This window comes from Aureobasidium namibiae (genome assembly GCF_000721765.1).
Source record: "Aureobasidium namibiae CBS 147.97 unplaced genomic scaffold scaffold_1, whole genome shotgun sequence".
NCBI classification, from domain to species: domain Eukaryota; kingdom Fungi; phylum Ascomycota; class Dothideomycetes; order Dothideales; family Saccotheciaceae; genus Aureobasidium; species Aureobasidium namibiae.
Window position 1 is genome coordinate 1,279,725 of NW_013581208.1, and position 13,954 is coordinate 1,293,678.

The following is a 13,954-nucleotide window of genomic DNA, read 5'->3' on the forward strand; positions in this document are numbered from 1 at the left end:
TTTAGCATAACTAGCCTTACGATATCCAAATTTATAGAGGCCGGTTCTTTGTTTGTCCGTTTGCGGAAATCGAGGCAACCTCGTCGAGTATAAAAAGGATTCGACGGAACGAGTCGATCATGTCACAAAGGATCTCCAAGCGTCGCAGTCCTATACAAGGGTGCAAGCATACATCGACTTGCCAAGCTCTTGTCGTAGAACTTGGTATCAATATCACTCCATGACCATTGAGTATTCGGTTCAGATATTTGTGGCAATGATATTTTTGTGTGTACCGATGACCCTCAATGTCTTTCCCACCGGCTGCCATGTTTTCGGTTTGATACAAAGAATCGGGGTCCCAATGATGGTAGTTGTGCGTGTTTCTGGCCATTTTCAGATGCACGCCATGAGATTCCACGAAAGCTCGTTTTCGCCGACGACTACGAATCGTGGTCCATCAAATCAACCCTCCAGGTCTGATAGATACCGGTAGATATAGGACGTGGTTATGTTGACCAGGAATATTGTAAAATGCTTGTGTAATTGGAGTTGTGAGACATAAGAATGATGCTTATGGTGTCACCCTGATCGTGTTTCTGCCTGAGGCCACCACAATACTAGAACCAAACACATCCTACTACACCGAGTGCACATTACAATGTGCTACAGAAATTTACTCGAGTGGATTACCATATGAATGGCCAAGCCGAGGATCACATAGCTCGATGTACTTCACATATCAACATTTGCTCACCTTTGCAATCATCAACCAACCGACCACAAGACTGGCGGTCATTACGACCAACAGGCCGCAAGGCATTGACGATTGTATTCTTCCTCGCGCCGAGCGTAGTGCCTCGGGATAAGCAGATATGCGACAGAGCCTCTGACATCCACGTAAGCAGAGACAGGGAAGTATCAATGAGTTCCTGAACTCTGTCAAGGACCAGCATCCGTTCAAAGGCACTTGTTCCTCGTGGCATCGCATCTACTATCGGCGATACCCAACACTGCTCTCATGCTCCTGCAAGTATCCGTCTTCTTATCAGGAAGGGTGCTGCTCGCCATGAGACGCCTGAAGCCAACGTCATGCTTTTCGTTCAAGGTTGATCCATCGAAAGCCATCGACCAGAGGTCAGCGACAGCCAGACAGCTGTCACCGTAACCTACCAAAGGGGTTCCGAACGATAAACGAGAGTGCCCGCTGCCACACTCTGCCTCTCTCAGGCGCCTCAACGTTGGTGGGCATAGAACCGCGAGACTCTGCCGTACTGACCCGGACATCTGGCAGTTTGCTCCATATCCAGCAGCGTCAGGCGACTCAACATGTCGTTTGTATCGTGCAGGACATCCCTCGGGATCGATCGCAGTCGAGGAGAAAGTCGGGGTCTGAATCGGTCTTGCCAGCCTCGTGAATTGTTCCATACTAATGAAGAGGCTCGAAACGTGTCTTGCTGGAGGAGAACAAGAAGCGAGAAGTCTACGATGGTCAAGAGGTCTTTCTTCTCGAAGTCCGAATTCGTTGATCTCCCGCTTCCAGAAAGAGAACACCTCGTATTCGATGCATCCTTCTCGTCGCCAGATCTTGCAACTGCAGTGTACACAGAAAGCGTAACCGGGTCGCAGTCCGCGTTGGGACATAGGTCATTCTGGCAGCGGTATACGTGTGTACGATACGTGCGGAAGAATCAAGCAGTATTTCAAGAAACCGGATAAAACGTCTTTGCATGGGGGAAAACTCGCGATCGCAGAATTTCGCAAGGGCAGGTGTCGGCGATACTTGCAGGTCTTCTCGCATAGAGGTCCCTTCTGGAAAGTATTGACGATGGCATGCAGTTTTCCACGAGATTGGCCATCCCCACAGCAAACGTAGATGCATCTCATGCTGAAGCTCGGATCCGCGAAGAGCCGTGGGCCATCTCCTGTATAGAAACCAATTGCCATGTAGATAGTGAGCGAAAAGAATGCTGAAGAGACTTCTGCATCACGTACACGTGGGAAATGAGCCAGAAAGCTACCCACGAGACGCATAACTCAAAGAGTCAGAGACTTTCGCAGGAACTCACTTCCAGCGCCGCTGGCAAGGAAAACTAAGGATGAAATTGGTCGATTGGAGGGACAGCAAGGAGGTGAAATGATTTGACATCACACTTTGTATAGCTCCAAACCCAATCTCCTATGCAGACACTGCCGCCTCCCAGTTTGTCAATCAGAGATACAACTGCCTAAACAAGAACTTCAGGTTAGACCAAGGCCAAGCCCTTTCAACGGTTACCAAGACCCTCGTGCAGAGGAAAGGTAATCGCCTTCGTAAGTCGTAAGGAAGGGGGAAATCAGGCTCTTCAAACGTGTTTGGAACTGGTGGAACTTGTGAAGCTGGAATACGAGATCGGAAAGCATGTTGAATTTATCTCAAAGCGTAAAAGTCATGAGTGAGTGGAGACTTGAGAGTCAAAAGTTGAATCTGGCGAAATCTGGTTTGAGTTTGGGGAGAGAAAGGCACGCACGGTTGACTGTGAATACGCAAGATATAGTTTAGGGCTTCGCGGAACCTTGTTTGAACATTGTTTAACGTCCTATGGTCAATTATACTAAATGAGGTTTGATTGTTGTCCATGGAGAAATCGATTTGTTGCGAGAGATGTTCATTTCTAGAATGGTTCGAGAAAAGGTAAGAAAATGGAAGAGGAAGGACAGCATGCTTTTCTGAGAAAGAAGATCTGATTGACTTTTGGGTATAGGTAAGATGTTCTAAATCTAATAGTATCTGAGACAGATGATGGTAGCCAATTCTGGACCAAGGAACAAAAAATATGATCGCTAAAGATGCTGAGCAAAGAATAGAAAAACAGAGAGAATAATTAGCGTATAAGGCCTGAACTCGTAAAAGACCGAGAAAGACGGTACGCGACCCGTGAAAGAGGATATTAAGCGAGATGAAGTGAAGTAATGCAGAAGAGGAAAGATGCATCAGCCATATGTCTATGCAGTGTCAAAGGTCTTGACTCTGCAGTGGCGCAGCTTGTCGAGGACGGTGAAGTCAACGCCATGTTGTCTTGTGCAGACAGCCACGGCATCGAACTCGAGGTCCAAACGACCGGGGTGGAATCCGGCGTGGTCGAGCTTCTCTAGCCATGGCACCTGAGCTTGTTCAACAAGAGGGTCGTGGAAGACTAGGCGCGAGCAACCAAGGCGTTGCAACTCAGTCGCAAAGGCAAGGCCGGGAGAGTAGCTGAGGACACTCTGGCCGGGCTTGAAGCCAATGCCGACGACGAGGATACGAGGACCAGTAGGGCAAGCAGCACGAGCGGCGCAGCGGCGGTGGAGCTTCTTTGCAAGAGCGGCAGGGCGGTTGCGCATGAGCTTTGTAGCGCGCTTGAGGACAGGCAGGTTGGGGTTGTTGGAGAAGAGGTAGAAAGGGTTGACAGGGATGCAGTGACCACCAACACCAAGACCGGGACGGAACGCCTGGTAGCCGTAGGGTTTTGTCGCGGCGGCATCAATCATCTCGTTGGGGTCAATGCCGTGAGCACGTGCAGCATCGGACATCTCATTGACGTATGCAATATTGACCATGCGGTAGCAGTTCTCGAACAACTTGGTCATCTCAGCCACTTCGGGCTTGCTGACGGGTACCACTTGCTCGAAGACACGAGCGTACAGCTTGTGGATGACTGAGTTGGATGCAGGAGTGAGTGCGGAGATGATCTTGGGGATCTGCTGGGCAGTGGGGAAGGTGCGACCGGGGTCAACACGTTCGGGAGACATGCCGCAGTGGAGAATGTTTTGGTAGGGGCCAAGGATCTGGCGAGTGGTGCCGACCTGGACACTGCTCTCAATGACGATGGTGTTACCAGGCTGTACATGCTTCAGAACCATGGCCAAAGCGCTGATCAGATGGCTCAAATCAACAGTGTTGTCAGCCTTGAGAAGAGTAGGGACTGAGATAAGGTAGGCGGTAGCTCTGTCCAAGTAGGACTCGTCATTGGTGAGGGTGACATTGGGCATGTGGCCAAAGATAGGCTGCAGTTGTGCGAGACGCTGGACTGAGATGTCGAAGCCAATGGACTGATAGCAGGTACCAAAGGATCTGAGAAGATGCTCGCCAACATAGCCAACTCCAACGACGCAGACCACATGGTCATGGTGAGCTAGGGTACTATAATGTATTAGCATGAGAGAAGAGCCTGAGGAGAAGAACAACACTCACAGATCGAAGCTGTCGTTGCGTTGCATTGTCGAGAAGCTGTTGTTGCGTGACATGGTGTAGGGTGTTGTATCCAAAGATGATTAAAGTTGTATTAGACGATTATGATTAGATATTGTAACGAATGAAGAGGAGAATTATTCGCGAGCCAAGGATTTGAGATGATAGAAAACCGCCAGGATCTTCGTTGCCCGGTGCACAAGAAATGAGATGCTGATGAGAAAGTGGGACAACGAAGATCTCTCGAGATACTTATACTGAGTGTGCCGTAGAGAGACAGAATGAGTTTTCGATATAGGTCAACGGATTGGGCCCCGCCAGAACTTCTCGGGAAGGGTTTGGCGATGGATGGACTCTAGTGAAAAGAAAGATCGATAGTCAAGTTTCAGCGGTGTTGTAGAGAGTCCCCCCATAGAGTTCCTTGTAGGATGCTGACCGCGCTCCAGATACTGAAACCGTTCCGAAAGGAGAGGTACCCGTCCGTCGGTCCGCTTACACTTGACAACCTTGATGTGGACTGTGTTAGAAAAGGGACGATATCCATGACTTTCAAGCATGCCACCGTTGGACATAACACGCGATTGTGTCTGTCAATTTCAACGGCGTAGCGACTCAGACAAATAGCCAGGCGCTTGTAAGCAGGGACCCCTCCAGGCCTTTTACCGAACCATGTGGGCGGGACTCACCTTGCAGAGACAAACGAATCAATATAGTGCTCCAGATCGAGACGATCACCCATCCCCATCCCCATCACTTGGACAGGATGAATGAGGGGCACGATATGAATGGACCACAAACGACTGCCGGTGATTGAACGAGATGGTATGGCCAATCTGGACCGAGCCTACACACGCAACGGGGGCTTGTTCCGGTAGGTAGATTGCTGGTCATTGCATAGTATATCTCCTGCTTGTAAGTTCTGCCGAGGATGGAGAACGATGTGCCTGACGTCTTCTGATGCCGCGGACATCTCACGTGTGTGTATAGTGGTTAGTGTAACGGTATGGTACTAGTGGCTTGTATGCCACGGTGTCGGGTGTCGTTCAACGGCTCGCCTACATCCGCAACGTGAGGGAAAAGCATGCGAGGGAGTATGGCCAGCGCCGGGAGATCTGCATAGCAAGTGAAACTATGCTTCTCGCCCTACATCACAGAAATCGGAGTCAACGCTCAGCAGCGCAGAAAAGTGCAGCAACGACTTGAAAGCAATTCGAGATGGTGCAGCTTTTCAAAGTGATATAAAGGCAGTGACCCTTGCCTTTGTGATTTCAGAGATGGATATAAGCATAAGTGTTCTCAGCTGAAGAACAAGGTGAGGCGCTCCGAGGGAGATGCTTGTGCATATGTTTTGGTCAGGGCTCCGAGAGCGCCTCATGGCCAATGGCTTTCCAACGCTCCAATGTGGCGATTTTGCTTGATCTCTCACTATGATCGAAAGTCTTAACGGCGAGTATGGTTAGCCGTAGTCATCATAGTGACAAGCGTTCCTTGACATCGACTCTGTGAGGTCTCTCTCTCTTGCTGCGAGCATTGAGACAACAAGATTGCATGCTGTTCGACAGAGGAAGACTAAGGTTGTCGCCGCCAAGAAGGACAAGAGGAGAGCTCATGTTCCTCACGTGCGGAGACTGTGGGAGAGAAAGCTTGGCAATTTAAAGGACGGACCGAGAAGATCACCGCCCCTCCGCCCGCCGCCGGCATCACAGCGACTCTGGAGCTTAAATTTTCACGTCATTATTGAGAACCGTTCCAACGTCGCAGACGGATTCGAATGAGAACAAGGACGTTCGCCTAAACTTATGGACAGAGGTCCGGAGCCTCAGACTGAATCGTGCTTTTGTCGAGTAGGTACCGTTGGGACCAGCTCTTTTGATATGATTCGTTGCCGGGTCTCGAGCACGATTGTTTCTCAATGCCCAATATCGGAAACGTTGCGGATGCTTCGGTCGCTTGCATTGCCCTTATGGGTGCTCGTCAAAGAGAACATGCTATTCGGTTAATCGCGCCGGTCCTTGAACTCCTTTGCAGGCATTACGCTTGTCTTCACAATTGCTACCATTTGCCTGTCATGCTCACACCTGAATGGTTTCTAGCCTTGCATATCACATGCTTTGTGGTCTGACGTGACTTGATGATGAATTGGGGCGTTCATGATTGAATGTGACAACGGACCGCACCGTCAATCCGTGCATTGGCTATGCTTTATCACCCGTTCACACACAGCAGAAGCTCTTTGCGGCAGGCGGGTCTGCCGACACCCCTTGGATGGTTCATGGGACTTCCAGTATACAGCCTCTTCAGCTCAGTTTAGAGACATCGACTGGTGGCGTTATTGGGCACGCAGAACATAACCACAATCGAGTTGTACCCTACATACGCATACTCCGAAGTACATACCGTGGTATGAGTCCTGTCCTGTCCTTGGGGTAATATTGCTCGGTAAACGCGACTCGAGCATCTCCAAGGGTTTTAATATAAAATGTGAGCCTCTGGACTTGAGGCCAGCTCTCGAACGTGAAAATATTCCTTGTAGATCCGGTCCAGTTCGTGCGACGCGAGCAAGTGGATCTTTCCATGTGCTCAGTTGGACCAGAAGTCTCGGTGCAGACTCGCGTGGGATCCTTCGTCCCCAACTGTAAGCTTCGACGGTAGGGTCGAGCCGATGAAGGCGAGAGCCGGACAATATATACAGACTAGTATGTCTCGTCAGTGGTGCATATGTCCAGTACGGAGTTGTGGTCATGAAATATCCTATTTGACACTAGATATGTCTTGACATCGTAGAGAATGCGGAACCGAGACGTTGCAATGATATCAGCCCAACCGATGAGAATGCTTTCAGGATCGAATGCACTGCGGGAGGAACATGTGTAGATTCTGTGCAGGGCTGGTCAAAGATAGTTCTAGTCGACAGCCTTTGGGACCCTGAATATCATCTGGCGCAGAGCGACGAGTATGCCACACCTCATACACGTGTCACTAGTTTTGGTACGTACCTTGAGGACGACGAAACTTCGTACATCGTAACTCTTCTAGGTATGACAGTTCAGGAACAGGATGGCATTGCTGCTGTTCTGGACTTCGTTAATAATGAATCCTACAACGGCAACGTTGATCGACATGAGGCTTTGCAGAGCACAGCAAGAGAAGGCGAGAAACATGCGTGTCAAATGTTTCGGCTCGACTTGATCCAGACTGAGCAACCGAGCAAGCGAGCTTGTACAAGTATCGCCAGATTGTAACACCGATGAGCGTGTGCAGCGTCTGGAAGTGTCGGCGTTTTGAAAGGTGCTACGATGTACGAGAGGATTTAGAAGCAGTCGCAAAGATTTCCAATCATTCTCCCTTTCCTTCATGTTCAAAGAGAAGTTGCTGATGACAGCGACAACCCGGTGTCTATCGTGCAGGACGGGATGGTAGATATTTGGTGGTTGTGCGGGCTTTTTCGTGCGGCTTTTGTCGTGAAGCTGCCGGCAGTTGTGGTTGAGGATGGCAAGAGCGGCATCGCGATAGCAAGAAAGGTGAACGATCTGCGGACATGTATGATTGGTATAATTATATTCGATTGAGATTGAACTTTTGGCACGTACGGCCACAGTCAGCTGAAAACTGGGCATCCCGTCCGCTCTGCCATACATAAGCAGTTGAACGGCAGATTAGTACTACGGTGGGTGACCACGTGGGAATCCCTGCTGCTGTACGTTTTGCAGCCTTTTTGCTCCTTCCATCTACATTGTCTTTTGGCCACGATGGCTCAGTATCGCGTCAAGAAGTCATCAATTTTGATCTCTGAGATCCGGGACGAGTCCTGCGTGAGCCACTTCACAACGCGACGATCTTGAGTCAGAGCAGCTGGTGTGCTATAGTTCAGTTGACCGAAAGAAGAGACAGGAACAAATGAAACAGCCATCCGTGACCAACCATTGAGTCGTCAATTTTCTCAGAAGGATGTTCCACTTAGCAATGCACTTCTTTTTTTTTTTTTTTTCTTTTTTTTCTTTTTTTCCCCCAGAGCTAGCATATATGTCTTAATTGTGCTGTGCTCGACGAGAGAAGGTCATCGTTCATCAACACCTCCGAGAGAAGATTTTGCAACTCTTGTAAATATCGGCTGAGTCCTCTCTCCTTACCGCATCCATCTTATCTGTCCTGACACGTCTCGAACCGTTGTGAGAAGAGCATAGAACATCTCCAGTACTGTCGTCTCGTAAGAGTCTAATTAATTGTGTAATCGGTGGCAGTCAAATCGTTGTGGCAAAACGTGAAAGACTAGAGACTCTTCTTGCCTTCTTTGCAGATCAAGCGAGAGCAGACGGCTCGCAGATGTCTATATAAATCCCAATCACGTTGGAATATCAGTAGTCTGCTCAGTATGACCCTTCCATAATAGTGGGGATACCAATAAGATGTGCTTGTAGAGTTACCTATTTAGTACATCTCGAGCACTTTGAGCTCACAAGTAAGATTGGCAGCTTACTAAGTGACATATTCGGCATATGCATCAGTAATTTATGATCCGGATCTAGAGTACGACCGTTCAGTCCGCCGTTTGTATCGCCAAGTGTGGCTATAACCTACCGGCATCAGCGCTTCTAGACCTCGATAGTCCCCGCAGATAGAAGCCGCTTCGGCATTGTATTTACCTCCTCCAGTTCGCTTTTACAATTTTTGAGTCCAGCGCCTGTCCATTTCACCAATCCATACAACCTACGGTCATCATGAGCATCTTCAACATTACGGAGTGGAAAAATGTCAAAGTCTTCAGATTGTCATCAGCTTTCAGGGCTTCCGCGGAGAGTCTCGTAACGATCGGAAGACGAGGGTCCAATCTCTCGGAGATTTTTGGCATATGCGGCCCAGACAACTTTGTACCACCGCCCAAGGGCCTTGGTACTATCGAAGAGAAGGACCCTCTACCATCCGAGGACGAGCTGGAGGCACTTTACAAGCTTGAGTTGATGGATCGGACAAGAGTCAGGACACCATTCGCAGATCTTGTCCGGTCGAATGGAAGCACTAGAAATATTATCGTCTTCATTCGCCATTTCTTCTGTCCAGTAGGCAAACTACACTCTTGCGGGAGACGAAGAAACAAATGCTGACATCAGACGTAGAACTGCTTCGGATACGTCAAAGCTCTAGCCAACGAAATGCCGCCGGAGAAGCTGGCACAGATGGACCCACCAACCACCCTCACAATCATCGGCTGCGGCGACCCAATCCTCATTCAAAACTACATGAAGATGACAAACTGTCCATTTGATGTGTATGCGGACCCGTCCCGATTGACATATTCCACTCTTGGACTCTCCGTGAACGAGACAGCAGCCCCCGAAGTGCCACAATACGTCAAGAAATATTCGACCACATCCATCATCAAAGCAATCTTGATCAGTCTTGGTCTTGCCGCCAAAACGAAAAGTATCTCTGCTGGAAAGAAGAGTCAGAATGGCGGCGAGTTGATCTGGGTCGACGGGAAGATCCAGTATATCCACCGCATGAAACATACCAACGATCATCTGGAGGTGGATCAGCTCGACTTCCTACTGAACAACTTCGACGAAGCTTGAGCGTAAGAATCATGAACCTGGATTCGAGAGCCACAAGGGTTCATAAATACTCTTGCTGTTCACTGTCCAGAACCTCAGACTTCTCGAACCGATCCAAGTACCCGGTGTATCGGATGGGACCACTTCTAAACACCTTGGATCGATTGACAGCAATGGCCCGTTTCGAGGCCAAACTTTGTATCGTCATTATTTATCGCGCTAGTACTCTCTACTCCGGAGATCAGAGGAGCAGGAGAATGGTACACGTGCTGGAAGAGTCTCAGACATCGGCGAGACAGCAGTCAACGTGCGATTACTACAACATGGCGTATGTTGCTGGTGCGTCGACACTTGGGTGACCATGGCCCTTTGAGCTGTCGAGGCCCGACACGTGTAGTGAAGTCTGCGACGACACGAGCAGGGCAACTCTACAGGATAGGCCCTGAAGTCGACGAGCTTTCAGTTTTGTTTGTTGCTGCCGGCAGTGATTTTCATGATTTATTGTGTAGTTGATTTGTTAGAAATATGCTACCTGATATTCAGGTATGCAATTATTGAATACAGTTTACGAACCACTTCTGTAAAGAGCTTGATTGTTGTAGTGCTCAATGATACCATGTCATGTAGAAAGACAGAAGTCAAACCGCTTGACATGTTTCATTTGATCATTGTTGCCTACAGCAAGAAGTCGCTGTTGAGAATGATGGCTTCGGAAGTTGATTGCGATACCATCGGGATGTCCGTTCTCGGAATACCTTCATTGTTGAGAACGAGGTGTTGAGCACGCTGGAGTGGATTTGAACCACCCTGGATCTGAACCATTTACATACAGATGAACTTATGTGCGAAACGAAACATATTGATGCAGAGACATGAGAGAAATGCCGTTCAACCATATGACCATGAGCCCTGTAGTCGGTAAGTCACAAGGATCTGTAAACAATCGTTTCCTCGTCAAAAAGTGGCTCACATTTACGGTCGGCTCACTTCTACCTGCACCGTATAAGTGAGCCAATCTTGCTTGATTCAGAATTCCGATTGATAATGCATCGATGGCTCAGAGCTATTCTATGGTGTCTATCTATTGCTTCATGGCTTTTGTCGCTCTTTCCACAAGTTCCTTGATGCTATCGTCCTGCACCAGAGCTTCAGCCTGAGTGAGCTCTTTCGTCCACGCTTCCCACCTGTCCTTCGTATAACCTCTCCATTCACGATCCTTGTACTTGAATCCAGACCTTGCAACCTTGCCGCTGTAAGTCTTGTCACTGTCCGAGAGACCCTTGAGTGTAGGACCAGCATAGAGCATCCACACCGCAGCAGCACCAATAGAAGCATCGCTGGTGGTCTTGGCGGGCAAGTTTGACAGGTCCTCCTCGAGCGCACTTCTTAAGCTCCAGACACCGTAGAGCGAATAGTCGAGTGCGTTGTAACCTTGCCTCTCACCACCGTGTGGGTTGACGGCTGCAGCGGTCAAGCGAGCGACGAATGCATTGACGTTGATCCACGTATCCCTGGTCTTGGTGTCCACCTCTTTGTCGTCCGGGAAGTTCCAGCATTCGCGTGCTTGTTGACCGAAGAGGGGGAGGTCGTTATAGACCGCATGGCCATCAACCTCGACCTCTTTTCCATTTGCGTCCTTGATAGAAGGTGCTTCGGTGTCCAGGGTCTGGAGTAGCTTGACGAGCGAGTCTTGGTCATTTGAGGAGTGAGATTGCTGAGAGGCAAGATGGAGAAAGCTGTTCCACAGTTTGCCTAGGTGTGCTTCGAGCTTGTCGTGGTCAGGGAGCGTTGATTTTGCGCATGTTTGGAGGCGTTCGAACGTGGCATCCGTCTTTTCTGGATTGTCCAGATGCGACAAGAGGATTTTGTATTCCTCAAACTCGGTTACTGTAGGTGAGATGTCCATGCTTTTGGTCAAAAGGCGGAAGGAAGAGTCCTGTCGTTGAGAAGGAGCAAGACGTCGGATCGTAGTGAGAGGTCTCGAGAAGCGTGACAGCATGAAAGTGAGCAGAGAAGAGAAGATGTGTCTGTTACCCGCAGCTTCCGATGCCTTGATGCCCTCGTACCTACCTATGACGAATCATGACTTGCGGAACATTTCGAGAAGGCAGGCATGGAACCCTCGTGTTCCTGCCCCGTTCTTGGGCTTCAAAGCTTGAACGAACTCATATGATCTTCAAAGCTTACTGCCGACCGCTTCGAGGCACAAACAACATGCATCCTCACATGGTCCTTATCATTGGCTGACAGATCAAGAAGGAGACCAACACAAAAGGCGACGTCCGACGGTGAGAGAAGACCTCCCGCGCGCCAAGGATAACACAAGACGGCTCGTGCCTTGTCGATCATGAAGAAGGCGGAGAAGTCACGACCTCCTCTCCCAATCATCAACTTCTATCGGCCGAAGCCTGGCTTGTGTCCTTCCAAGACGTGTTTTCTTATCAGCAGATTATTGGCTGTTTGGCTGCTCTCCACTGTCGTGTGTAGCCTCGGCTATAACAAGACAGATATTCAGGGCGTTTTACTCAAGTAGGAAGGCATATATGCACGACACTTTGTGCTAACTCTTACCGCTATTGACATCTCCCGGTTTGATGTGCACTGCTGCATGCATGGAATGTCCGACTGAAACCAGCGATTGGAGGGAATTGCAGAGCTCAGGTCGCTGCACAACGACCGCTACGGACTATCGTCTACCTCTTGCAGCACAAGACCTCGCTAAGATGGAAGTTACTTTCCTGCCCTCGAGGACTCGCCAATGGAAGATAAGACAGTAAGAACGAGGTGCATGACTCTCGGACGTCTGGATGTCCAGGAGAGTCGGTCCATCAGACTATCACCAACACGTAGGAAGTCAAATATCAGCTTGCTCTCTCGACCAGAGACGTTCAACTCCATCACGACTCTCCATTCGCTTCGAGAACCAAATAACACTTTCGCTCCCCCAAATACACCTTCCCAAGCATACGTTCTCTTCATACTCGACACAAAAAATATACAAGCAACATGCTCTTCAAGTCCATCTTCGCCTCTGCCGTGCTGTTCGCAGCTTCCTCTATCGCCCTCCCCACCGACCTCGAAGCCCGCCAACAAGCAACCACCTGTGGCAGCACCTCATACAGCGCCTCTCAAGTCCGTTCTGCCGTCAACGCTGGCTATGGCGATTACCAAGCCGGCCGCACCTACGGTAGCAATGACTACCCCCACAAATACAACAACTACGAAGGCTTCGACTTCCCCGTTTCTGGTCCTTATGAGGAGTTCCCCTTGAAGTCAGTTGCACGTCACCATATCTGCGTAGTACTGATATTGACATGACGTTTCTAGGACCAGCGGTGTCTTTACCGGTGGCTCTCCCGGTGCTGACAGAGTCATCTTCAACACCAAAGGCCAATGGGCTGGCACTGTTACCCACACCGGAGCTTCCGGAAACGACTTTGTTGGTTGCACTGGCACCAGCTAGATGTGTCTATTGCGGACATAAGATTTACGAATTAGATATTACGAAATTCAAAAGCTGGCATTTTGACCTTTTCATCCTTTGACATGCCTGCAGCAAAACCATCGGTCCACGTCAAGAAACCAGACGTTTATCAGAAAGTACAGTTCTTATCATCAAAACGGCATCAAACAGACAATACAACATTCATTGTTGAGCTCCCTCCGGCTTGAAACCACTCGAAGCAAAAGAGACCACCCATTCACATCAAGCTTTTTTTTCCAGAAAGCACAAATCTTTATCATTAAAACTGACATTGAACGGATATTACAAGCACTTCAAAGATCTTCCTTGGCAGATTGAACATGATAAGTCGTCTGCACCACAATACCCCCTTCATCCCCATCACCCCTCCCCCTCTGCCCGACTGTGCCCCTTCTTCCCCTCCTCTCTTCTCCAATGCTCTTCAGACTCTGCTGTCTACTAACACTCTTCCCCAACCCACTCTCCTCGAAAGTAGAAGAAAAACTGCTTTTTCTGCTTGCATTTCTGCTCCCTGTCTTCTGCAACGACACCGAAACAATGGTGACGTTTCCAGTAGAAGGTTTATACCCATGTTTAGCAAACGAGTGTTTTTTCGCATGAGTCGCATAGTCAGGAGGACTGGTGGTCTCAGAACCGCCACTGCCTTTCTGCATCTCGATATCGTAGGCGTCGAGTTCAATGTCTTGGGTGCCGTCGAAGATGCCTTCGGTGTCGTCGTAGGGGTATGGCGAA

At 49.2% G+C, this 13,954-nt stretch overlaps 5 protein-coding genes across 5 annotated transcripts; 3 read left to right on the forward strand and 2 right to left on the reverse strand.

The window, feature by feature from the left end:
• Positions 1 to 2,964: 2,964 nt before the first annotated feature.
• On the reverse strand, positions 2,965 to 4,158 carry M436DRAFT_35653 (UDP-N-acetyl-D-mannosamine 6-dehydrogenase; the record flags this gene model as incomplete). Its single annotated transcript, XM_013576257.1, has 1 exon — positions 2,965 to 4,158. The coding sequence occupies one exon, from the start codon at positions 4,156 to 4,158 to the stop codon at positions 2,965 to 2,967; it is 1,194 nt and encodes a 397-aa protein (XP_013431711.1).
• A 3,615-nt stretch (positions 4,159 to 7,773) lies between these two features.
• On the forward strand, positions 7,774 to 8,031 carry M436DRAFT_35135 (uncharacterized protein; the record flags this gene model as incomplete). Its single annotated transcript, XM_013576165.1, has 1 exon — positions 7,774 to 8,031. A coding segment is annotated over one exon (258 nt), but the record flags the coding sequence as incomplete, so codon positions are not given.
• A 1,071-nt stretch (positions 8,032 to 9,102) lies between these two features.
• M436DRAFT_32015 (uncharacterized protein) lies at positions 9,103 to 9,738 on the forward strand (the record flags this gene model as incomplete). The annotated part of the gene is made up of 2 exons (XM_013576085.1): positions 9,103 to 9,246; positions 9,304 to 9,738. Coding segments are annotated over 2 exons (579 nt in total), but the record flags the coding sequence as incomplete, so codon positions are not given.
• A 1,087-nt stretch (positions 9,739 to 10,825) lies between these two features.
• M436DRAFT_30879 (uncharacterized protein) lies at positions 10,826 to 11,644 on the reverse strand (the record flags this gene model as incomplete). Its single annotated transcript, XM_013576083.1, has 1 exon — positions 10,826 to 11,644. A coding segment is annotated over one exon (819 nt), but the record flags the coding sequence as incomplete, so codon positions are not given.
• A 1,100-nt stretch (positions 11,645 to 12,744) lies between these two features.
• M436DRAFT_37050 (guanyl-specific ribonuclease F1) lies at positions 12,745 to 13,201 on the forward strand (the record flags this gene model as incomplete). The annotated part of the gene is made up of 2 exons (XM_013576517.1): positions 12,745 to 13,010; positions 13,066 to 13,201. 2 exons carry the CDS (start codon positions 12,745 to 12,747, stop codon positions 13,199 to 13,201), a joined length of 402 nt encoding a protein of 133 aa, XP_013431971.1.
• Between the last annotated feature and the right edge of the window lie 753 nt (positions 13,202 to 13,954).